Source organism: Columba livia, chromosome 16 (assembly GCF_036013475.1).
Source record: "Columba livia isolate bColLiv1 breed racing homer chromosome 16, bColLiv1.pat.W.v2, whole genome shotgun sequence".
NCBI lineage: Eukaryota > Metazoa > Chordata > Aves > Columbiformes > Columbidae > Columba > Columba livia.
The window spans coordinates 14365885-14390131 of NC_088617.1; the positions used below are offsets into that span (position 1 = coordinate 14365885).

The 24247-nt window shown below is 50.5% G+C and overlaps 1 protein-coding gene across 4 annotated transcripts in view; it reads left to right on the forward strand.

The window, feature by feature from the left end:
• Positions 1 to 4221: 4221 nt before the first annotated feature.
• RALGAPB (Ral GTPase activating protein non-catalytic subunit beta) overlaps positions 4222 to 24247 on the forward strand; it is a 72071-nt gene continuing 52045 nt past the window's right edge. For all 4 annotated transcript variants that reach the window (XM_065032647.1, XM_065032648.1, XM_065032649.1 and 1 more), the window contains exons 1-7: positions 4222 to 4428; positions 12463 to 12675; positions 13317 to 13519; positions 17609 to 17772; positions 18413 to 18599; positions 22163 to 22294; positions 23244 to 23422. In XM_065032647.1, coding sequence (XP_064888719.1) covers positions 12493 to 12675; positions 13317 to 13519; positions 17609 to 17772; positions 18413 to 18599; positions 22163 to 22294; positions 23244 to 23422 — 1048 coding nt within the window. In that variant the 5' untranslated portion in view covers positions 4222 to 4428; positions 12463 to 12492. The remainder of the gene's footprint in view (positions 4429 to 12462; positions 12676 to 13316; positions 13520 to 17608; positions 17773 to 18412; positions 18600 to 22162; positions 22295 to 23243; positions 23423 to 24247) is intronic.

Consider the following 24247-nt stretch of genomic DNA (forward strand, 5'->3'; position numbering starts at 1 on the left):
GCCCCGGCCGACTGAAGGGCTGCAGCTCCCGCTGTAGAGCTGGTGGCCACGAGGACGTCTCGGGATGACGGGGACCCCATAAAAGAGGAGAGCCCTCCGACCCCTTTCTTCTGCCTTTACCTTTTCCCCCAGCTTTCCCCTGCTGAACACAGGCTTGGAGCCGGGTGTCACGGGGATCTTGACACCGAGGGTGAGGTCCAGCAGCTTAGGGTCCATTGGGCCAGTAGCTGCTTCTCCCAGGTGTTGTCTTCTGTGTCCGAGCTAGGAAGACAGAGACCCTCAGGCACAGCTCAATGAGCCTCCTGCCCAGCGGCTGCAAGAAAGGGCCCGTCCCAATGCCCCCGAGCAGCCCCGCCATGTCCCAGGCTCCCCGGCTGAGCCCTCTCCATCGCCCCGCTGCTCACCTCTGCCTGTTTGACAGTGCCCTGAGCACCGCGTCTGCCTTTGGGACAGCAGCGGTGAGACTGCACAGCTCCTGCACTCAGCACCGCGTCTGCCTTTGGGACAGCAGCGGTGAGACTGCGCTGCACAGCTCCTGCACTCAGCACCGCGTCTGCCTTTAGGACTCCAGCAGTCAGACTGTGCTCCACGGCTCCTTCCAAGAGCTCTCCTAGAGCTGCGTCCTGCGCTGGCTCCTGTCGCTCCAGAGGCACCCGGCAGCAGATGCCACGGCCGCTCTCCCGGCGAGCGGCTTTATAGAGCACTCGCCATTGTGGCATCGCGGCGTTGCCGCATTGTCACATCACTGGTTGCCGTGACGCTGCCCTGCTGCTGCCCACCGCCCCGTGTGAGGCCCGTCTGGAGGCCCGTTTGGACAGGCCTGTGGCCCCCGCCCTTCCTGGCCCGGCTTGGAGGGGTCATCTCCACAGGCCCCTTCTCACCTCAACTCTCCTGTGATGCTGTGAAGCAAAGCAGCATCCTCCGCAACCGGGAAGAAAGACAAGGAACTGCCACACCAAAGACACTGGGTCCTGGCTGGGGTTTGCCCGCTATTCCCGTTCAGAGCTCTTCCCTGCCACGGGCAAAGCAGCCTCAGCTCAGGGAATTGCACTGAATTGGATTTTTGGCCCATCGCTGTCAACATCTAATTCCAGATTCGCATCTCATGAAACACCGAAGGCAAACCGGGGCTGAGGGACACCCCTCTTCTCCCCTTTCCTCAGGGTCCCCTTCAGCCCAGACACCTCTCTGCCCCTTCCCAGTCTCCCCTGCCCTGGCTTCTGCTCTGGTTTCCCAGTGCTTTTTGGCTGGATTTGGTGAGGTCACTGACAGCCCGTTCCCCAGCTGGTGTAGGTCCTGCCAAATGGCAGCCCAACCATGGAGCGTAACGAGTGTAAGGCCGAGTTTGGGGTGTACAGTTTCCTGTGGGGACCAGAGGGTTGTGCACGGTGCTGCACCTGTCAGGAGCTGAGCTGAAGCACTGCCAACAGCCGTGCCGTTTCCTCTGGCAGTTCCCTCGGATTGCAAAGTGCACAGCCCAGGTGTGACGTTCCTCTGCTTCCAAAGACACCCTTGAATGTGCACCAGCAGCTGCTCTTCTCCTGCTTTGCAAGTGGGAACCCTGAGTTGTGCAGTTGCATGGACCTGCAGCCAGGGCACAGCACAGGGCACAGGGGACACGTTCACTGGAATCGTGGTCTTAAGGGCTTTTATAGCGTGTTCCTCAAAGTAAGCAACTATCATTTCTGCACTTATGCATAAGGGCCTCTAATGAAAACACGCTGCTTCACTTCAAGATAAAGGACAGGCTGTTGTCATCATTGCCAGGTGCCAGGTGGGAGCTGCCCACAGGCTTCTCCAGTGCCATTTGCTGGCGAAGCCTGTTGTGGGGCAGGGCTGTGTGCAGCCCGACGTGGCCCTGTGCCCTGTGGGGCAGCGCTTGCGTGGGTCGCCAGCCCCTCCATGCCCACCAGTCTCCAGTCAGGACCAGTGCCGGCGCCGGGGATGGAGATGTTCAGCGTGCTTCAGGAGCAGTCGCGCTGTGACTTGGGAGAGGGAACCCTGCATGGACAGGGAAAAATGCGACGGCGATCTTAACTTTTTTATGCATAAATAAAGGTAATGTGACAACGGTAAGATGCACGAACCCTGTGATAAAATGCTGAGAATCCAAGCAGGGCAAACTGCACAGAGCTGGGGGGCAGCTCACCGGCAGGAGCGGGCAGCCCTGAGGCCATCCTGGGTGGTTTGGATAACCACACTAGTGAGAGGAGAGGAAAAACACAGGTGGCTCACCATGGGCTGCTGCAGATGAGCTCTTGAGTACCTTTCCTTTGCCGCTGTCACGGTTGACATAAAGACTGGAAGGAGCGTTTGCACCTCTGATAGAGCAGGCAAAGGGCTGAGAGGATGACGGGCTCAGCAAGCATTGTCATACCTGGTGTTTCTTCAATGGGTGGCAATAGAAAGGGTTAAAAGCCTCTTTGCAGGCTGCTGTTTGTTTGGGCTGACACGTTTCTGCTGCACTGAACAAGGAGCAGCCCAGGTGAACGCTACAGAAGGGGCCTGCAGAGCCGGCCCCGTCAAACAGCGGGTGAGGGATCTGTGACCTGGGCTGACCTCCCCAGCAGCGCACACACCGAAGCGCTTTGCGGAGGTCAGGAAATGCTGCAGGCGAGGTGGCGGCAGTGTGACCCCACGGGGACACACAGCTGCACGGGGCTCCTGCCAGCGCTGCAGGAGCTGTGCTGCCCTGCCGGCCCAGGGCTGCCGGGGCCCTGCGCCCTCGTACCCTCAGCCACGACCCAGTGCCAGACGATGCCGGGCTGTGGGCAAGTGTAGAGTCTTGTATCTGGGCAGGAACAGCCCCAGGTTCCAGTGTAAGTTGGGCAATGACCTATTAGAGAGCAGCGTAGGGGAAAGGGACCTGGGGGTCCTGGGGACAGCAGGGTGACCATGAGCCAGCACTGGGCCCTTGTGGCCAGGAAGGCCAATGGCACCTGGGGTGGGTTAGAATGGGGGTGGTCAGTAGGTCAGAGAGGTTCTCCTGCCCCTCTGCTCTGCCCTGGGGAGACCACACCTGGAATCTTGTGTCCAGTTGTGGCCCCTCAGTTCCAGCAGGACAGGGAACTGCTGGAGAGAGTCCAGCGCAGCCACCAAGATGCTGAAGGGAGTGGAGCATCTCCCGTGTGAGGAAAGGCTGAGGGAGCTGGGGCTCTGGAGCTGGACAAGAGGAGACTGAGGGGGGACTCATTCATGGGGATCAATATGGAAAGGGGGAGTGTCAGGAGGATGGAGCCAGGCTCTTCTGGTGACAACCAATGACAGGACAAGGGGCAATGGGTGCAAACTGGAACACAGGAGGTTCCACTTGAATTTGAGAAGAAACTTCTTCCCGGTGAGGGTGTCAGAGCCTGGCCCAGGCTGCCCAGGGGGGTTGTGGAGTCTCCTTCTGTGCAGACATTCCAACCCGCCTGGACACCTTCCTGTGTAACCTCATCTGGGTGTTCCTGCTCCATGGGGGGATTGCACTGCATGAGCTTTCCAGGTCCCTTCAACCCCTGCTATTCTGGGGTTCTGTGGGGTGCAGGTTATGCCGGCCCATTGGGGCACTGGCGCTGCTACCCGCAGGGACCCGTGCTGCGTTTCGTACCGACTGTGTTTGAGGGCAGGGAACTCGTAACGCCGCGCTCGGCACTCCCAGAGCCCGCAGAGCTTTGCAAAGGACAGCAAACGAGAGCAGGAGGGAGACACGGCCCACAGAAAACGCTGATGTTGTTTCCCCCCGGCTCTGGCCTCGGCTGCCGCGGGTGTCAGCGGTGCCCAGGGACGCGGTGCAAGGCAGACGGGACCCCCGCGCACCCCAGAGACCTCTCGGTCTCCCGGAGCCCCCGGCAGCGGCAGTGGGGATGGCCGGAGGGGCACAGAGCCCGGCCCTGCCCGAGGGCTCAAACCGGACGGGGCTCGGCAGCGCCTCTGCTGTGCGCGACTGCTGCTCAGTGCCCGGTGCGGGGTGCCGGTGAGCGCTGCGGGCCCCGCCCGGAACCAAGGGGCGCAGCGCCAGGGAAGAGACGAGAGAAGGCGAAACGAGGACCGCGGCGACTCCGGGGAGGGGCTGTGCGGGGAGGGCAGGCTCTGCGCGGCCCCTTTAAGCGGGAGCGCGCGGCGGCGGCGACAGGCGGGGCCGGGGAGGACCCGCGCATGCGCGCAGCCTTTTTCCGCGACTTATTCGGCGCCGCCGGCGGAGCGACCGCGGCCTTGGGGGGGAGTTGGTTTACAGCGCGGCCGCGCGCATGCGCAGAGCGCCGCCGGGCCCGGCCGCTCACCGTGCGCTTTGTGGCGCTGCCGGAAGTGGCGGCGGGTAGCGGCGCTGAGCGGAGCGGCGTCTCCCCTGTGTCGCCTCGGCCGCCGCGGGCACCATGGAGCTGGTGGCCTGAGGGCGGAGCGGCCGGCCCTGCCCCGACATGCCTGCCGGGCCCTTCGGCGCAGGTAAGGCGGCCTGGGCCTTCCCGCCGCGGCGCTGCCCGCGCTCGGCCTGCTCCTGCCGCCGGCGGGGCCTGTGGTGGCGGGCGCCGCCCGGGACTCTGCCGCGGTGAGCGCGGCGCCCGGGGCCGGGCCTGCGGGCTGGGCTGCACCGGGCGGGGCCGCGCTTACCCCGGCGGCTCCCGCGGTCGCCTCGGGCAGCTGCCTGGGCCCGGCCGGTGCCGCGGAGCCGCTGCAGGGCGGGCGGGAGCGGCCCTGGGGAGCCCTCTCGCACCGGCCCGCGGCCCTGCGGTCATTGTCGGCCTGTGCTCTGGCCCTGGCCCCGGGGGCCGCTTTTGAGCCGCGTTTCGGGTCCCCGAAACGAGCGTGAAGTGTCATACGTGTCGGTGAGCCCTTCCCCTGTGTGCCGGCTCCTCAGGGAGGGTGAAGTTGTTGTTGCCGTTTCCCTGCAGACTTTACAAATAACGTGGTGGTGCCTTGTGTTCCTGGCTGCCGGCCTCCTGGACTTTGCCATGATTCTGCTTTCCTCTGCTTGTTTTTCAACTCATTTGATCTCCAGGGCCTGCGGGCAGTAGCTCAGGTTTCTTTTGGAAGGTGGAGAACAGCAGGACAAGCGCAGTGGGGCTCATTGCCCCAGTTAAGAGCTCCGTCGGCTCCAGGAGATCCCTGCCTGGTGCTGCAGTTTGTAGAGTTGCACAAGGAGCTGGACTGAGGTAGATGTGTAAATGTAAAATAAACTCTTGAGTAAAAAATCTTCTCAGTCTGGGTCAGGGAAGTGCACAGTTTTGTGGTGGAGTTCATCACGTGTTTCTTGGTACTGGTGGGTGGTGTGAAAACTCTTTACGTTCTCAGATGACCTTCCTGGAAGGTAATTTTTGAACCCCTTTTAAAGATGCGAAGGATATTGAGAAGCAATTAGTACTGACGTCTGAGAGCAGAGTAATAGCCAAACCGTGCAGAACTGACGGATATTTTTTCCTTTCTTATGGCTCTGTTAATCTTTAGATGTTACAGTATGTGGTTTTTAGGCAGCTGCCTTCTCTGTGGCTGGTGTCCTGCCTCCTGCTCTGGGGAGGCCGGTGCCCAGTGCGGCTGTTGGGACCAGCGTGGCAGTGGGATCTCTCGGTGCTGGGGAGGGTGAGACCCAAGCCCTGGGGCTTAATTGGCACCTTCCATTTGAGGCCCCGTCTTCTCCGTGTCAGATTCACATGGTATCTTCTGCTGCAGTTAGGTGGAAAAGTCAGACAAATTCATCTTCCCTGTGCAAGTGGAGCTGTGATTCTTCTCTCTCCTCTGCACTGTGGCTGAATGGCCTGGGAAAGGATGACACGAGTTCCTATTTTCTCTGTTCCTGATCTCTTATCTCTTCCTGCCTTGAATGTAGCCTTTTTTTTTTCTTTTCATTTAATAGTAAACCTGACATGCATCTTTGCTTTTTCCTTAACAAAATACTGACTTAACGAAACAGCAGCTTTCTGCTGATGTTTCTCTCTGATGGGTCTTCCGTTTGACTCTTGCTCTGTTTATTTTTCACCTGCCATCTGCTCTGCCTGTTGTCCTCTCCACACGGTGTGTGCCTGCGGCAGAGCCTGCCTGTGGGATGGGCTCCGAGCTGAGCTGCTGGGGGGGTCTCTTCCTCAGCCCCGGTGGACTTAATACAGGAGGTGCTGTGCTAGTCTCGGCAAGACCGAAGTCGCTCTGCAGCATGAACTTGGAGGGCGGAGGGCACCAGTGTAAAGCTGGGTCAGTTTTTTGTGCTCAGGATGCTGTTACGCCGCAGCTGGCTGGAAAAATTGCTCAAAACCTCTTTGGTACGTGATCCAGGGAAGGCTGGTTGTGGCAAGATGGCCTTATGGCAGTAAACCATGGCCTCTAGAGAGCAGAGGTCGGTACTCTTGGTGTAGGAGGGGTTGTGTTAGAGAGAGGAGTTACCTGTTTTCTGTGAAATACAAAGCATGACTAATATCCCAGAATTTTTTGGTGTCGACCTTTTATGCTGATGCTTCTCTGGTTTGGGCTCTCTTAGGTCTTCAGCCTTCCTTGGGCATCTCTCTGCTGCTGGTCTTTGCATCTACTATATTTCACTGAAATATTAATAACAATTGCCTCTGCTCTGCTTTTTTGCCTCTGGTAAAACCCAAGCAGCATCCATTTTTGGGACAGCTTGTTTTTGTGCTTGAAGTGCTTTTGCATCGTAGGCAAACATTTCATTTTGCATATGAAGCTGCTGAGCATGAAGGGCTAAAGGCTCCTGTTTGCTGCCGGCAGCCCCTCGCTCAGCACAGCTTTCTGCAGAGCTGCCTCATGCCCCAGGGCTGGCTCCCGGACCACACGCCCCAGAAACTCACTCCGCTTCAGCCTCTGAGCTCCTGCGTATTCCTTCAAAGTAGTTGCAGAATGTGCATCTGTTATTTAGTTGGGTAATTCTCACTGTCTAACTTTATGGATCCAGGAGTTTAAATATTTTGGCTGCAGCTCTTCATATTAAGTCTTCAGGGACTGGAAATAGAACTTAAATATTTTTATTTTTGGAGTTTTCTGGACAGTGTTCGTGAGCTGAGGCTCTTTAGTCTGAAATGCTGAAACATCCATTTTCAGTGGTTTAAATGGTGATCGCGACTAAAGTTCCTAAGCTGAAATGGATCTGGACGGAATATATTGAAACCCAAATTATTTACCACCCTAAGGAATATTGGAATTATATTCAGTTTCATAGTAGATGTTAAATATTTTAACTTCACATCTCTTGGTTGTCCTGTCAGTGTCAATGTTGTCTGTTTATTTCCAGAGCTATATGTGAGAATCTGGGGATGTTTTATTTCGTGCAGCCTCCAGGAACACAAACACCGCCCCTTTCCAAACCGGAGAGTGTGTCATACTGCTTGGTGAACTTCAGGGGTTTGTTAATTCCTCTCCTACCCCTTCTCTTGGTTAGGCTGCCTGTCATTTTGAGAGTCCTTAGTGATTTGAACCTCAATAAGACATACGTTTATGTGAAATAAGAATATTGAGCTGCACGAAACTTGGGAGATGTTACTTGGAACAGCGAGAGTGCTTTTTTGAAGCTGAAATGCAGAAGCATTGCAAAAAGAAAAGTAAAAATCAGGGTATGTTGTTTGAGTGGTGTGTCAGTCGCATCTCTTTTCCTCCAATTTGCTGTTGCTGTTTAAGTATTGTGATAAATACAGCATCTTCTGAGGGAGGGAGTTCTGCTTCTGTGAAGCATTAGCTGCCTTTTGTCTAAAACAAGTTACAGAACTGTCAGTGTGTTGGATCTGTGGAAACTGAACGTGGTAAGACACAGTTGTGTGGGGAGACGTACCATCCTTTTTTAGCTTATATCCAGTTATAAGAAGCTGCATAGTAGATGAGTTTAACTCTACCCCGTCCTAGCAGATGGCAGCAATTTCCAGTTCAAATGGCAGCTGAAGCAGAGTCTTAAATGAAAAGTAACTCATAGTCCTTGCAAATAAAACCTTCCTACTGCTAAATGTAGGGGGTGAATAAATCAATACCGTAGGAAATCCCGCCTCAAAGGGGGTTTACGTCTGAAGCAATTACTCGTGTCAGTATTCCTTGTCTATTGGTAAGATTAACAGAAGATTTCTATTGTGGCAAGACCAAAGGAAACCTCGAATTTTGATAAGATACATTAAATTAAGATTGTTAAATTTGTGTAGGAAGGTCAGGCAGCAGGCTGGGTGTATGTGACACCAGAGGCTGTGGTTCCCCTGCCTTGCTGCTAAAGCTCTCTTAAACATGGCTTGTTCTATCTGTCCGGTACCTTTGGGGATGCTGCTCCCCTCACAAGTGTGGAAGAGTCATCCAAAAGAGCTTTGCATCGCTGCTTCAGCTCGTCAGGGAGCTGCGGCCGGGCAGGTGGCTGCGTCTTCCCATTGCCTTGCCCTCGCACAATGAGGGTTGTCCAGAATGCAGCAGAACTTGGGAATCCCTGTCCTCTCTGGTGGCTTTTGTCTTGTCAACGAGGAAGCTCGTGCACAGGCACTGCCGCCAGTCTGCTTGTGCTGTGCAGCACTTTAGCGCTTCTGGAAGCAAGTGTGTGGCGGGGCAGCTGCAGTCGCCGTGCTGCAGCCAGCAGCCGGGAGCTGTTCCTGCCGGGCTGGAGTGCAGCAATGGAAAGTACACTCTGCTTTATCAGTTATAATCAGTTTCTTTAAACTGGCACTCCTCAAATGGTGTTCTGTGCTGCTGTAATGAACCGAGCGTCAAATGGGAGGGATGGAGAGTGCCTTTGCCCTTCCCTCGTGGTGAGCAGCGATGGCAGGGGCAGGGACACGCTGCTCTGGGTACAGCCAGTGCTGGGGCCTGCGGGAGGAAGGGGAGGTCTGGCCGAGTGGGTGATATTTCACTTCTCTCCCTCCTCCTTCCACTCCAAACACGAGCTGGAGACTAAGGCAACATTCAGGTGGGACTGAAAGGGGAAGATAAAGAGGCCCCGTGGCTGTGGGATATCAAAGGAAAAGACAGCAATAGGGAAAACCAGGTAATAAAGTTAAGCAGTGACGGAAGCCATCACCAAGGGTAGTGGGTCATGTTCATTTTGTTGGCCTGTGTGGTTTTTTTGGTAGCATTGTGACTTCTCGGTGTGCCAAGACACTGTTGTTTTCCTCGAAGCCGGAGGGTTTTGCCCACAGTGGCACACACATGTTCCGCTGCACGGTCCCCAGAGGACACCGAAGGCCTGGAGGATGGGGGGGATGTGCTTCCCGCAGGCTGTGGTGCTCAGATTAATTGGCTCTCAGATCAGCACACGTGATTGCTGCCTCAGACCAGGAAGGATGTAGTTTGGAAAAGCTAGACCTTGCTGCCTCACCTTCCCTCCTCCCTTGAAGGGAATCCTCAGGCTTTTTACATTGGTTTTGAGTGTAAATAAACACTTGCAGAGTCAGCTAAATAGGTGGACCTGTAGGAAAGTGTATTTCCAGGCCTGGTTTCTTGTTTGGTTTTGGGCCAAGGAATATCTAAAGGGGGCATTCAAAACATTCCCTGTATAACTAACTGGCTTCCCAAATGTGCCAGCTGTGTGTAGCTGGCAAAGGGTCGTCGGGAAGCTGCTAGATCAGCTTGAGCTGATCTAAGCTGTGGCTGTTGAGCACTCCTCACTTTTCCCCCATGCCGACCTGGTTTTCCTTGTTCCATTGTTCACGTGGTCAGCTGGCTCAGAGAGCTGATAACAGACTAACAGACGTGGTGGCAGGAGAGGAAGAAAGAAGGAGACGGTGCTGCCGGCTGAGGCTGCTGCGGTGCCACCTGCTGAGACAGCGGTTGCAATGTGGCGGTGAGTGGGTACCAACCTGCTCCTTTGTGTTGGTGCAGATGTTCATCTCACCTGTGGGAGATCAGATCTTGATCCAGCTCAAAGCCATCTCAGCAGACAAACCTTTGTCTCCTGCCCCTCTACTCTGCCCTGGGGAGACCACACCTGAAATATTGTGTCCAGCTCTGGGCCCCTCAGTTCCAGCAGGACAGGGAACTGCTGGAGAGAGTCCAGCGCAGCCACCAAGATGCTGAAGGGAGTGGAGCATCTCCCGTGTGAGGAAAGGCTGAGGGAGCTGGGGCTCTGGAGCTGGACAAGAGGAGACTGAGGGGTGACTCATTCCTGGGGATCAATATGGAAAGGGGGAGTGTCAGGAGGATGGAGCCAGGCTCTTCTGGTGACAACCAGTGACAGGACAAGGGGCAATGGGTACAAACTGGAACACAGGAGGTTCCACTTGAATATGAGAAGAAACTTGTTGGGGGTGAGGGTGGCAGAGCCTGGCCCAGGCTGCCCAGGGAGGTTGTGGAGTCTCCTTCTGTGCAGACATTCCAACCCGCCTGGACACCTTCCTGTGTAACCTCATCTGGGTGTTCCTGCTCCATGGGGGGATTGCACTGGATGAGCTTTCCAGGGCCCTTCCAACCCTTGACATTCTGGGATTCTGTGATTTGTGCTGACTTTCCAAGTGGTTTGATGTGGAGGTCCAAACTGGCCACGCAGGGCAGATCAGTTGCCCAGTGCTGCTGGCGAGGCTGGATGCCCGAGGCTGTCTGTCTGAGGCTGGCTGTCCATCTGTCCCCTGCTGGGCTCTGCACTGCCCGTGGCTCCTGGCTCTGCTGTTCCCCGACCTTGGCTCTGCCCCACAGGTCACTGTTGTGCGTGTGCCAATGGGGTAGCACGTGCTGCTGGTCTCTGTGCAGAAGGGCATCACTGCGTGCTGCTTGGCGAGGGCTGAGATAGACTGTGAAGCATGGCTTAACTTTTGTTGCTTCTAGTCTACCTTTTTTGGTTGTGCTTTCACAAAAATGCCAAAAAAAACCCCAACCAACAAAACAAAAACACACGCCAAAACCCCCAACCAAACAGAATCACCACCACCACCAGAAAAAAACCCAAGCAAAACCCCAAACAAACAAAACCCCCCAAACCAACTACAAAATGAACAAGCAGAAAACCACCACTGCAAAAATCTGGTCAGTTCACTGTCCGCTTGGCTCCCTGAGCCGGCTCAGTCTGCAAACAGGGAAAACGCACAACTGCAGTGGTGCTGTGAGTGTTGATGAAAGGAGGACTCTTTCCCCTGCCTAGTTCTGAGAGAGCTGCCTGAGAAACTCTCTGGTGGCTTTTCTATCCTGAATCTTTGGGACAAATCAAGATTGGGCAGTGATGTGTGTGTGTTGACATTACAAGGGTTTGGAATGCGTTAGGGCGTGCATATCCTAAGGCTGTAGATTGGCGCCTGCGTGCAATGTTATAGTGAAACTCCGAAGTGATACTGGGTTGAAGTTAGTGGTGCACCAAGGCTCAGCCGGTCCTGAAGTCGCTTAAGTTAATAATCTACATAATCTACAGTGCGCTCTTCAGCAGTCACTCAGATTTTTCGCCTCCCAGTTTTGAGCAGTGCATGCTGTAGGAGACATACTGTATGGATGTAGAAAGAGCCTGACTTTTTGTCTTCTGAGATAACTAAGATTTTCCTGACAGTTTCTTGGTTTGTATTTTTACCTACTAGTGAGCTGAAAAAGGGAACAAGGTGTGAATTGGAGCCATTGCTTATATCCTAGAATCACCAAATGGTTTGGGTTGGAAAGGACCTTAAAGCTCATCTAGTTCCACCATCCTCCATGTGCAGGGACACCTTCCAGCAGCCCAGGTTGCTCAGAGCCCATCCAGCCCGGCCCTGGACACTCAGGGCTGGGGATCCAGAGCTGCTCTGGGCAGCCTGTGCCAGGGCTCACAGCTCACAGGGAAGAACTTCTTCCTAATGTCTGACCTAAACCTCCCCTCCTTCAGTTTAAAGCCCTTACCCTTTGTCCTGTTGCTACACACCCTTGTAAAAAGTCCCTCTCCAGTTTTCTTGTAGGTCCTCTTTGGGTACTGGAAGGTTCCCCACCCATCCCCATGGGGAGCTCTGCGCTGGTCATAGAGGGTGACACCCCCTGCTTGTCTCCCCTGCCTGTCCTTCCTAAAGAGCCGGAATCCTTCCATTCCAACCCTCCAGGCACCGGAGCCATCCCACCGTGTCTCCACCATGCCAGGATGGTCAGAGCCCCGCAGGTGTGCGCACATCTCCAGCTCCTCTGCTTTATTCCCGGTGCTATGTGTGTTTGCACAGAGGCACTGACGTTGGGCCCCAAGGCAGCGGAGGCACTGGCTGGAGCGGCTGGAATTGCTTTGTGCTGCTCCTGCCGACCCGGGTCCTGCTGCAGGCCCTGCACCTCTGCTGGCACTGGCATCAGACTAGGAGGAGTGGGGTGCATTGCGGTTTCAGATAGAACAGTTCTATGAGGATTTTGTTCATCTTTTTAGCCAAAGATGTCATGTAAGGAAGAGCGTCTTTCCTACAACGTGATGCAAAGCAGAAGTGTGAGGTGGAGTCACTTCTCAAGTGTCTCAAAACAACCAAACCAAAACAAAAACCAACCAGCTGTTAGGCTGTTTTCTAGGTCTTCAAATGTACGACACAGATGCAGCCTCAGACTTGTGATGGACATTTCTACTAATTATGTGTCTTTCATTTTGTTCTTCCTTGCCCCCAGGTGTTGTTTGGATTGTAGCATAGAGGCACTATGTACTCGGAGTGGAGGTCCTTGCATCTCGTCATTCAGAATGATCAGGGTAACACCAGTGTGCTTCACAGCTATCCTGAGAATGTGGGGAGAGAAGTGGCCAACGCAGTGGTGCGTCCTCTTGGACAAGCTTTAATTGCATCATCCGTTGGAAGTGAGAGTTTATTGAAAACAGACAAAGAAGTAAGTGCATTTCCTTACAGATCGTAGTTTCCCTCATGCTAGAGTGACAGAGATTTTCTGTAGTCTCCTTTATTTTTCTCTCTTCAATAGTCCAAGTTTTGTGAAGTGTGCTATATTTTTATGTTAATAATCTACATAAAGCTTCTATTAACAGCTAGCTCATAGAACAGTGTACTTCACCACCTCGTAGGTGTTTATTTGAGCTACTGTACCAGGAAGTTGAGGCTAAAGGAAAAAAATAAAAGGCAATTTAGCAGTTAACACAGAAAACCTTTCTAATTACCTCTGTTATTGAAGCAACAGTATGTGATTTTTTAAAAATTGCTTTGTATAATACAAGTATTTACTAGAATTTGAAGATCTTCCATTACCCCATTATGGCTCTTGTGTGTTCTAAAGAGTTCTCTGTACAGGTTGGAATAAAGAGATTCAGGATTTAGAGTGTTTTGCCATTTATTCATAATCTTCATGATGTCATGATATACAAATGAATAACGTGGTGCTTTCTTGTAGTACGTGTTAAATAGAACAGCCTGTACCATGTAACTCCTGTTATTTTGTTGAGTTAGAGCTGCTGTGCTCTGACCACTGCTTACTTGCTAATATTTGTTTTGAATGACTCCTGCTTTGTGTTCGGTCAGGTAAAATGGACTATGGAGGTGGTTTGCTATGGACTGACCCTCCCTCTGGATGGCGATACTGTGAAATACTGTGTCGATGTGTACACAGATTGGATTATGGCTCTTGTGTTACCTAAGGACTCCATTCCTTTACCAGTGATTAAGGAACCAAACCTTTACGTTCAAAGCATTCTCAAACATCTCCAAAACCTCTTTGTACCAAGGTGAGTGTCAGGACTGGGGTGCTCGGGGGCTCAGTTGTTTGAAACCATAGGCAACAGGTGACCTGTCAAAGGGGCCTGCTGAGCCATGGGGGCTCTTGATTAAAACACGACCACTATTGTTCCAACATTGGTGCCACTCCAAACCTGTTTTTGTAATTTCCAGTAGCAAACTGAGTTGTGGCTGCTGTCTTTAGATAATGAGAATTACAGATCGTTCCTAGACTTGAACAGTTACTGTTCTAAGAACTTCAAGAACTGTCTCTCTTGGACTGGTGGGCAGAGGGGAAGGTTAAATAGCATCACAGCGTGACCGCGTGCTGGGTGTTGTGTAGAACTGAGAGAGCTAAGAGCACATCATGGCAGCGTTGTGCTTTGTTTACTCAAGACTCGACCACATTTCTCATGTGCTGGAGGGTCTTGCAGGAAGTGGCTGCCTTGTCCTGCATCTTGCTGCCTGTTAAATGGGCGCAATGATCCTGTCTTTTGCTGGGAATTCGGAGGAGTGCTTGCTGTCTGACAGCCTGGTGTTGCACAAGACATCCTTGGATGATCTTGTTCATGTTTCATGGTCTTGGACAAGGTTATATTGTCAGAGTGCTTGAACATCATCCTTTGTTTATCATTCATGACAAGTTTACCTGCTGCTGTTGAACACACGTGTTAGATGAGTCAGAGGAGATATTTAATGGTGCCCTGTGAAACAGCACTTAAATATTAGCTACCTGCAATCACTTCAAAGCAATGCTTAGTATATAAGTACCAGATCATCTGCTTTTATCAGTGTTCGTCATGTACCGAGGCAAGTGACCCTCAAAGTGCTCTGCTGTACTTGGATCACTTAACGTTACCTGATGGCTTTGTGAATAAATGGCTTTGAATAGAAACTCATACAAATTCAGATGGGGAGTTCGTTGGTATTAATTGATTACTTCAACATCTACCACCTAACCGTAATTGTCCTTGCTCATAACTTGTAGTGAAAAAGGCATTTTAATTCCCATTAAAGGATGGTTGGGCCAATGGCACAGATCCGAGGAAAGCACTCTTCTGGGTTAGACTTCTGTAGGAGGTTGTCTCTAAGCTTTACTACCTGCAGAACAGAGACTGCTGTCAGGCAGCCTGTGTTCCCTTGGCACAGTAGAGGCTGAATTCTTCACTAGTGCATTGAACGGTTGTTGCTCTGCTCCCTCGCCTGCCCCAGCCGTCCCGGTTCCTGCGCACTGTTGGCACAAGCTGCCGTTCCACCTTTGTCTCCCAGCTTCGTTGTCCATCGATGCTCAATGCAGGGTGGGAGACTGCACCTGATGGCTGGTGAACGAAATAATTAACATCCAGAGACTGGGAGGGCTCGAAAATCATCATTTTAAACATTTCTGTCTCCCCCTCCCCACCAGTATAACGAGTCTATTGTTTTTCTTTCAAAAGCCTCAGAGATGTATCTGAAACACTGTAATTTCATGGCTGCTGCTGTCAACACTTGCTGTTCAAATCTCTCCTCTGTTGTCAAGAAAAGGAACTTAAAGTTCAAGGTTTGTCCTCCAGGGAGCTGTGTTCAGAATTCACTCCAGCAACAGGAAGGCATTCTATGATGGAAACTCAGTGCAGAGCTGAGCTGTGCACACCTTGCTTGAGTGGAAGCAAAGGGTCATGTTCTTATGTGTCTGTGCAGGGGAAGAGGAGGATAATTTCTGGTTTTACCCGGGTGATGCAGGATGCCGGTGCTGCTGGGCTCCAGTTGAAGGCTTACCCAGCAGCTCTTGCCGCAACCTGCATTGAACCTTCTCCTGGAGAAATCTTCAGTTCTTGTGTTGTAAATACTAAGCCTTTTTTATAAGCCCGTGTCCCATGGAGCGCTGTGATTAAAAGAGCTTCCCTCCTCATCCTGGTTTCCTGGAAATGAGGCAGCTGTTGGTTTGGCTACTCAGTGGTGGCCCAGAGTTGTGGTGAGGCTTTCAGACCCTGAGGAGGATGTATTGTGGAGGTGTGGAGTGGAGCAGCCGTAAGTGAACAGTTCAACTTAAACAGCATCTCGGGAACACGTATACACCAAATTCAAAGCAGGCGTGTATAGATCATTCCAGTTGAAGTGCTCAGCTGAATCAAATGTTTACATGCACAGTCCTTGAAATAGTCCGGTGCTGAAAACTAAGAGCAGTGGAAGCTGAGTGAGGCGAGTTGCCGTTCCTCTGTGTGCCGGGCTGGCAGGGGATGCTTCCATCCTTCCCTCCAGCACTCGCGCCCTGTCTGCCCCGATGAAATGAACACTTGTCAATGTATTGGAGCAGCCCCCAGGCAACCCCCAGGCTTTCTGTCTCTAGCAACCCTATGGTATTCAGGAAGCTTTGCAGATTGCCCAAGTGGTAGCAGTAGTTACTGCTGTCAGATAAAGTTTCAGTGCTGCAAACCCTTGTTGGAAGCCCAGAGAGAGAGAGAGAACTCTCTCCCCCTGCCTCCCCTCCCCAGGAGACTGAGGTGTACATACTGGGGTCCTCTGTGCAACTCAAATGTCTGGAATTGCTTGAGACCATGGAACATCTGACTGTCCAATCTCATGTGAAATCGTGACAATTCTTGTTGCAAATGAGCGTGGGGAGCAAAAGGCCAGGTTTGTAGAAATCTCAACATGAGTCTGCAAAATGCTGCAGCCATCCTGTGCCGCTCAGTTGACTCTGTGGACAAGAGGATGGACGGGGACTTTGGAGTTGCTGTTACAGGATGAGCTCAGCAACTTCCTGTTAGTCACCTTGCACGTGGTGCTCCTGCATGTCAGCCCCCTTTTTATGGGTTCCCTAAAGTATGAGGGAAACAAGCCTTGAAACAGGCTTTGAGACTTTAAACCTGACAGGATTAAGAATATCTTCTGATTAAAATATCCACTGTGTTATGGCTCAGGGAAAGAACAGCGCTGTAGCCAGGGCCGGGTGCTGACCTCTTGAACTGTAACTAGGAGGCTGCAATTTTGCATTAGATATTATCTTGTCTCTTTGTAGTCTTGTCCCCAGTACTGTAACGTAACATTTATTCTAGCAAGATAAGAGTTGTTAGTATTTTTAAAGTGTGTCTCTCAATAAGTGATCTCTACAAAAAGCAGCTCTCTGTCTAGTGGATCCGCATGTTCCTGAGATGCTTCCTGTGCAACATGACGTGTGGGTTATACCACATTGAAAGTGTTCGGTAGGAACCTGGTAACTACTTAGTAGTCCTGTGGAAGGTAGTTTTATTTTTTGGCATTCCTTCAGTAAGTGGTAGGAGGGATGAGGAAACAGTGTACAAGTTGAAATACGGTTTGCATGTGTTGTGTGCTCTACTATGCAATCTCCTCTTTCTCCCTTTCATCCTGGGCTTCCTCAGCTTTGCTGCCCGGTGTCCTCAGATCCCGTCCAGAACATTTCCTGGTACTATTTTGTCGCTGTTCTGCCCCATCCAAACTGGCTGATGGGAGGAGAACGTGATGCGTTGTGCTGCTTCTGCAGCACCTCCTGTTGAGTGGCTCAGCAGCGAGTGTGGAACTGCTTGTTAATACACAGAAAATCCCGATAATATCAACTTGTTCCCTTCCCTACTTATCCTCTTCCTTTAGTCTGGTTTTCCTATTTAATGACACTTTTCTAGGTTGTGGTGTTTTGTTTGTTTTTTCTAAATCTAAGGAATTGGGGGTAAGAGTTGGTTCTACATTTGGAAGCAAGAGGAGAACTAAGGAGAGTTTAAATTAGTTTGCCGTCAATATTTTCTCCCAATTTTGCCGCTTTCCTTCTGGATTACATACGTAGCAATTAATGATGTCTCAAGTACGTTCTCATTGTTTGGTCTAAGATATGTTCTGCTGGGATAATGGCCTGTGCTTGCTCTGTGGCAGTGTGTTCTGTGTCATGTAGAGAAGAGTGTTATGGGACATCTTGTCCTCACTAAGGCAGGGCTGGGATGCTTAGAGACAGAGTGAGGGTGCACAGAAGCATATTAGCTCGTGTTCTTGGCTCTCGTTCAATAATATTGATGTTTCCTCCGGTAATTGCTCAAAGTTCAGATTATTGTACTCATCACTTTATAGTTCTTTTTCAGAGACTCAAGTTTTGTTGTCTTCCCTTGCAGGCCAGACCCAGGATCTAGTCAGATTAGATTGTGCTTGCAGGTTTTGAAAGCTGTCCAGAAACTGGCTCGTGAATCAACGACTATGGCAAGAGAAACCTGGGAAGTCTTGTTGTTATTTCTTCTCCAGATCAATGACACTCTTCTGGCAGCTCCAACTGTGCAAGGTTCGTGTTCAACTTCCGTTTGGTTCAAATACTGGAAAGACTTTGGCTCTGCGTGATGTTGAGCCGCGAGGGGGATGGGAGGGGAGCCGGTTAAAAGCTCTTAATGGCCACCAGAGCACGAGAGCTCATTCCTGATTCTGCTGCAGTGCTCTGAAATAAAGCATCGTCCCAAAAGACAGAACAGTTTGGAGCTGAGTTTTCCAAACTGTATTTCTGCAGAACAGTGACAGTACAGGAACAGGTGAACCGTTTTGGACAGTGTTGTTCTGTACTTGTTTCACTGAACCCCCTATGTGTCTCACTCTTTGGCCTCCTGCTGGAAAATAGTGGTGTCAGTTTATACATATTGAAAAAAAAGACATCAGTAGATGGATAGAGTGCAATGGAAGGTTGCCAAAGATCAGTGAATTCTCAGTATCCCTTAGCGGCACGCTTACGTGTCTGGGCTTTATGTATTATGTTTGGCTTTGTAAAATGTCTAATTGGTTGTAGGCAGCAATCAGGAATAATTCAGGTGAAAAGTTATGAAAAAAGTGAACTTATATATCTTCACACGCTTAAACTAGATACTGTTTGTGGAGATACTTGAAGTTATTTAGATAAAACACTCACCGAAGGCATGCTTTGTATCCATTATAAGGTGGCATTGCTGAGAATCTGGCTGAAAAACTAATTGGCGTGCTGTTTGAGGTGTGGTTACTGGCTTGCACGCGGTGCTTTCCAACACCACCGTACTGGAAAACTGCCAAAGAGATGGTGGCCAACTGGCGACATCACCCCGCAGTGGTGGAGCAGTGGAGCAAGGTCATCTGCGCCCTTACCTCCAGGTAGGAGAAATGCTGCGCAGATAAACACACGTGTGCGGGGATGATCATGCTTCTATGTGTTTTTCTCTGGAGTTGCTTATTTGTGGAATGCGCAGCAATCCAAAAGTGAACAAGCAAAACAAAGCCAGAGACCTTGCTCTGTCCTTGGCTTTTACTGTTTGTGTGTGCAAACGAAGATCTGAATGGGATCGATTCTGCTGTGGTGTCGCCTCAGCACCTCTCTGATATTTAGCACTTTGCAGTGCGTGTGTATTAATCTCCAGCACTGTGACTCTTCGTGTCCCGTTAGGAACGAGTCACACCTCTTAGTGTGGCATTATATTCTGTGCACTTAATGACAGTTGCCACTGCAGTTCCCAGGTGCTTGTTGCTGTCACGCTGCTGTGTGCAGTGCGGGGAGTCTCGATCCCCCAGCGCTGGGGGAGAGAGTCGTGGTCAAGGGGGCAGAGTCCAGTTGAGGCCAGTATGCAGTGCAGTGCCTCAGGGGTCAGTACTGGGGCCTGTATTATTCAATATATTCATCAGTGATTTGGATGAGGGACTAGAGTGACTGTCAGCAAGTTTGCTGGTGACACCAAGCTGGGAGGAGTGGTGACACTGGAAGCTGTGCTGCCATCAGAGACCTGGACAGGCTGGAGAGCTGGGCAGGGAGAAATTTAATGAAATACAACAAGGGCAACTGTAGAGTCTTGAATCTGGGCAGGAACAACCCCAGGTTCCAGTGTAAGTTGGGGAATAACCTATTAGAGAGCAGCGTAGGATCTTGGGGACAGCAGGGTGACCATGAGCCAGCACTGGCCCTTGTGGCCAGGAAGGCCAATGGTACCTGGGGTGGGTTAGAAGGGGGTGGTCAGTAGGTCAGAGAGGTTCTCCTGCCCCTCTGCTCTGCCCTGGGGAGACCACACCTGGAATATTGTGTCCAGCTGTGGCCCCTCAGCTCCAGCAGGACAGGGAACTGCTGGAGAGAGTCCAGCGCAGCCACCAAGATGCTGAAGGGAGTGGAGCATCTCCCGTGTGAGGAAAGGCTGAGGGAGCTGGGGCTCTGGAGCTGGACAAGAGGAGACTGAGGGGGGACTCATTCATGGGGATCAAGATGGAAAGGGGGAGTGTCAGGAGGATGGAGCCAGGCTCTTCTGGTGACAACCAGTGACAGGACAAGGGGCAATGGGTACAAACTGGAACACAGGAGGTTCCACTTAAATATGAGAAGAAACTTGTTCCCGGTGAGGGTGTCAGAGCCTGGCCCAGGCTGCCCAGGGGGTTGTGGAGTCTCCTTCTGTGCAGACATTCCAACCCGCCTGGACACCTTCCTGTGTAACCTCATCTGGGTGTTCCTGCTCCATGGGGGGATTGCACTGGATGAGCTTTCCAGGTCCCTTCCAGCCCCTGGCACTCTGTGGTTCTGTGGGCTCTGTGAAGTCTTTCAGGACAGATCTCAGCCTCTCGGAGGAAATAAGTCAGTTAATTGGTGAGGAGCAGCGGTCTGAGTCTCCTGAGACGTCAGTAACTGTTTTGATGACAGTTCAAAGCCATATTCAAATTCCTGCACCGTGAAAAATTCGAGAGTAGGCTGTTCTGCAGGGGTTTGTTTTGACTCAGAAAACTTCTGCTTTTGAATTACCTGTCGAAATTCCAAGCGGGATAGATTTTTGCAGGTTATGCAGCTACTTGTAAAACCTGTGGGAAATAAAGCTGCAATACAAGTTCTGCCTTTTTCCCACGCTATTTCTTTAGCTATTTTTAGTTCATTAGATGCAGTGTTGCATAACGGAAAAGATTTTGTGATTCACTGATCTGAAAAGAACAGCTCTGCCTCAAAATGCACATTGGTGTTGTGCTCCATGCACAATGCCCACGCTTCACCTTCCGCTGTTGACTAACAGTTGTGTTGATGCGTAGTGATTTGCAGGTCTTCTGTGATGTTGTAGTCAGTGTTCAATAATTTTGGTTGACGCCTAATACATAGAAAGCTGGACTCCTCTGGGGCTGGCTTTAAGTTCAGTGGTGTTTTAAGCTGCACTTTTAATACTTCATTGAAGCTCCAGCTTAACAGTTAGTGTTGTTTTAGTCAACAGTTTTCTCAGCTGGGTTATTAGCAATAAGCTGAAAGTGAACATCTCAACTTATGGAGAAAATTATGTTTGGAAATCTGTACACAAATGCGGTGTTAATCTGCATCCACGGCTATGACTCCATAGCAGGCTGAAATGAGGGTCTGTCTTGTGTTGCCTCACCAGTACGTACTGCTTTTACCCATCTGAGGTGCTTGAAGCTGATTTGAACTGCCTTGGATGTGTGGATTACAATGTCTTTCTGTTTTTCAGTTGTTCTTGAAAATGTCCCAAATTTCAGTCCAGATTCAGCCATGTTCCTTGCAATTCTCATTTCTTGCAGCTGTAAGGGCAGAGCTGTGCCGCGGTGCAGTGTGCTGCAGAGCAGGGATCACAGAATCACACAGAATCCCAGGATGTCAGGGATTAGAAGGGACTGGAAAGCTCATCCAGTGCAATCCCCCCATGGAGCAGGAACACCCAGATGAGGTTACACAGGAAGGTGTCCAGGCGGGTTGGAATGTCTGCACAGAAGGAGACTCCACAACCTCCCTGGGCAGCCTGGGCCAGGCTCTGCCACCCTCACCCCCAACAAGTTTCTTTTCATATTCAAGTGGAACCTCCTGTGTTCCAGTTTGAACCCATTGCCCCTTGTCCTGTCACTGGTTGTCACCAGAAGAGCCTGGCTCCATCCTCCTGACACTGCCCCTTTCCATCTTGATCCCCATGAATGAGTCCCCCCTCAGTCTCCTCTTGTCCAGCTCCAGAGCCCCAGCTCCCTCAGCCTTTCCTCACACGGGAGATGGATGGTGAGGGGCTGGAGCACAAGTGTGATGGAGCGGCTGAGGGACCTGGGGGTTCAGCTGGAGAACAGGAGCTGAGGGGAGACCTTCTGATCTCTGAACTGCCTGAAAGGAGCTTGGAGCCAGGGGGGTCGGGCTCTGCTCCCCAGGAACAAGCGCCAGGAGCAGAGGAAACGGCCTCAAGTTGCGCCAGGGGAGGTTGAGGTTGGATGTGGGGAACAATTTCTTCCCCAAAGGGCTGTGGGGCATTGAACAGGCTGCCCAGGGCAGTGCTGGAGTCACCAGCCCTGGAGGGGTTGAATGGACATGGAGATGAGGTTCTCAGGGATGTGGTTTAGCGCTAGAGTTGGGTTAGTTTATGGTTGGACTCTTTGATCCTGAGGATCTTTTCCAACTGAAATGATTCCATGATCCTGTGTCAGGTATGTGCTGGTGTTAATTGGTGCTCCCCCCACGCCTGCACCTGAACAGCTGGAGCTGCTGGGGGGTGTTTAGCCTCAGCAGCTCTGGGCTGTGGTGGGAGCTCTGTGTGGGCTCCAAGGCGTGTTGGACCCTTCGAAGCTTTCAGAGGCTCGACAACTGTCTAAATGGTGATGTCTGGATAACATGTTGCTGGTGTGTTTGCCTGTGGTCTGCTGAGGCTCAGAAGCACTGTTAGATCTCTGAGGAGTATTAACTGAATGACAGATCTGTCTGACTTGCTTTCTAGATTGCTGCGTTTTACATATGGACCTTCATTTCCTCCATTTAAAATCCCCGATGAAGACGCTGGTCTGATTCCTCCTGAAATGGATAATGAGTGCGTTGCACAAACTTGGTTTCGCTTTTTACATATGCTGAGGTATTGTAATTACAGCCATGCATTGCTCGTATCCTTGCATCATTTCTATAAATTTGCATGACAAATGTACAATTTCAGTGGGGATTGCTCAAATTAAACACCTGAATAGATGCAAATGCAGAGTCTCATTGTAGCAGTGGCGGCAGCAGTTCAGGGGCTGTTCAACTTTGAACTCTCTGACTCTTTCGGAACACAAACCAGTTCATTTAATTAAAAAGCTTTTAGTTGTTTGGCATTTTGGAGGATCTGAAAACAAGACTTCAATGCAATCTTCTTTCTCTGAGGCAGCAAACAGGAAGAGTAGAACAATAGCTCTGAGAGACGTATATGGCTTCCATTTATTCTCCAGGGTGTCTACAGAAGATTATTTTTAAAATGGGTGTATCTTCTTGTTGTTATGGACAAAACTGTACAGTTAATTTTACCATCCATGGTACTTTTCCAGAATGTCACATGTAATGTCACAGGTTACTGTGCTCTTCAAAGCCAGGATTGCTGTCACAGGCTTTGTATCAGTCAGGAAAATTTGCTTAAATTTTGTAACACACTCCCTTTCACTGTTTGCTGGCAGTTTTTAATGAATTTCTTACCTTTGGAGGATAATTTTAACAATATAAGGACCTCTTAAACTTAGTTCCGAAGACCTCATTAGTAATTGATACTAATTGGTAAGATTATTCTGTTAAATGTGTGCTCTAGTTCATAGGATCTTAATAAAATTATTGGTTGTATTTGGGTGATGTTTGAAATGAAGACAGTTAAGTACCGCCAACCCAGGAAGTGAAAATTGACTTCCTGGGATGGAATAACAGCCTAAAATACATTGAGATTGGATGCTGTTTTGTGGTGTTATTGAAATGCTTTCAACTGTTGTGTCTATAGGTATTTTTAAAATCCAAACAGCTCTTCTTGCACTGACTAAACCCGATTTTTCTCTTTTTGTGTGCAGTAATCCTGTGGATTTGAGTAACCCAGCCATTATTAGCTCTACCCCCAAATTTCAGGAGCAGTTTCTGAATGTGAGTGGGATGACGCAAGAACTGAATCAGTACCCCTGCCTTAAACATCTGCCTCAGATATTCTTCCGTGCCATGCGTGGGATCAGCTGTTTAGTGGATGCATTCCTAGGTAATGCTTTTGTCTAACCTGTGGGTACCTGGGAATGGTAACTTAATCATTATTTTATTCTCTTTATATCTGTCCATAAATACAGCGATAACAATTTATCACTTGCAAGTATATCTTGGAATGGATAGGAAAGGGACCTCGGGTTGCTTTTAAATGACCATCTGCATACACAATAGGAACTAAAGTAAAAACTCCAAAAACATTTCCTTCTATGATAGCACTCAATACCATTAGTAACTCCACGGAAGTTGATGTTTTCTTCTAGGCAATGACTTACTCAAGACAGCAAGTGCTAAAGAATGTTTGCAGGATTGGGACTTAAAGTTAAGGTGTATTTAATGCTAACACTTGAAACTCATACTTGACCAGCAGTCATGAATGAAACTAATTAAACAGATAGCAGTAGCCACACACTATATTAGTTTTATAACTAATTGTATATGAAAATTAGGAGTTACCTGCCTCACATTCTTTACAAAACTGGGCCTGTGGATTGCTAAGGTCACACAGGAATGTTATGAACATCAATAACCTAGTTTTTTATGTTCCATGTAAGCACCTTAATCCTGAATAGCCCTGCTTCTCAGTTACATTCCCTTTGGCCTACAACACGGTTACCCCCAGCTAAAGTCTCTCTGCTGTACAGTCTTTTTCTCCACATTTTAAACACAAAGGTTTTAAACGCCCAAGGTTGCAGATGGCCTTAGTCTCAAATGCAAAGCAAATAAATCAATCTGAAGTCTAAAATAAACCATCTCTTCCCCAAACAAGGCTGCTTTCTCTGTGTCCGATGGGCACCGCAGGTGTTTCGCTTCAGCGTGCTGT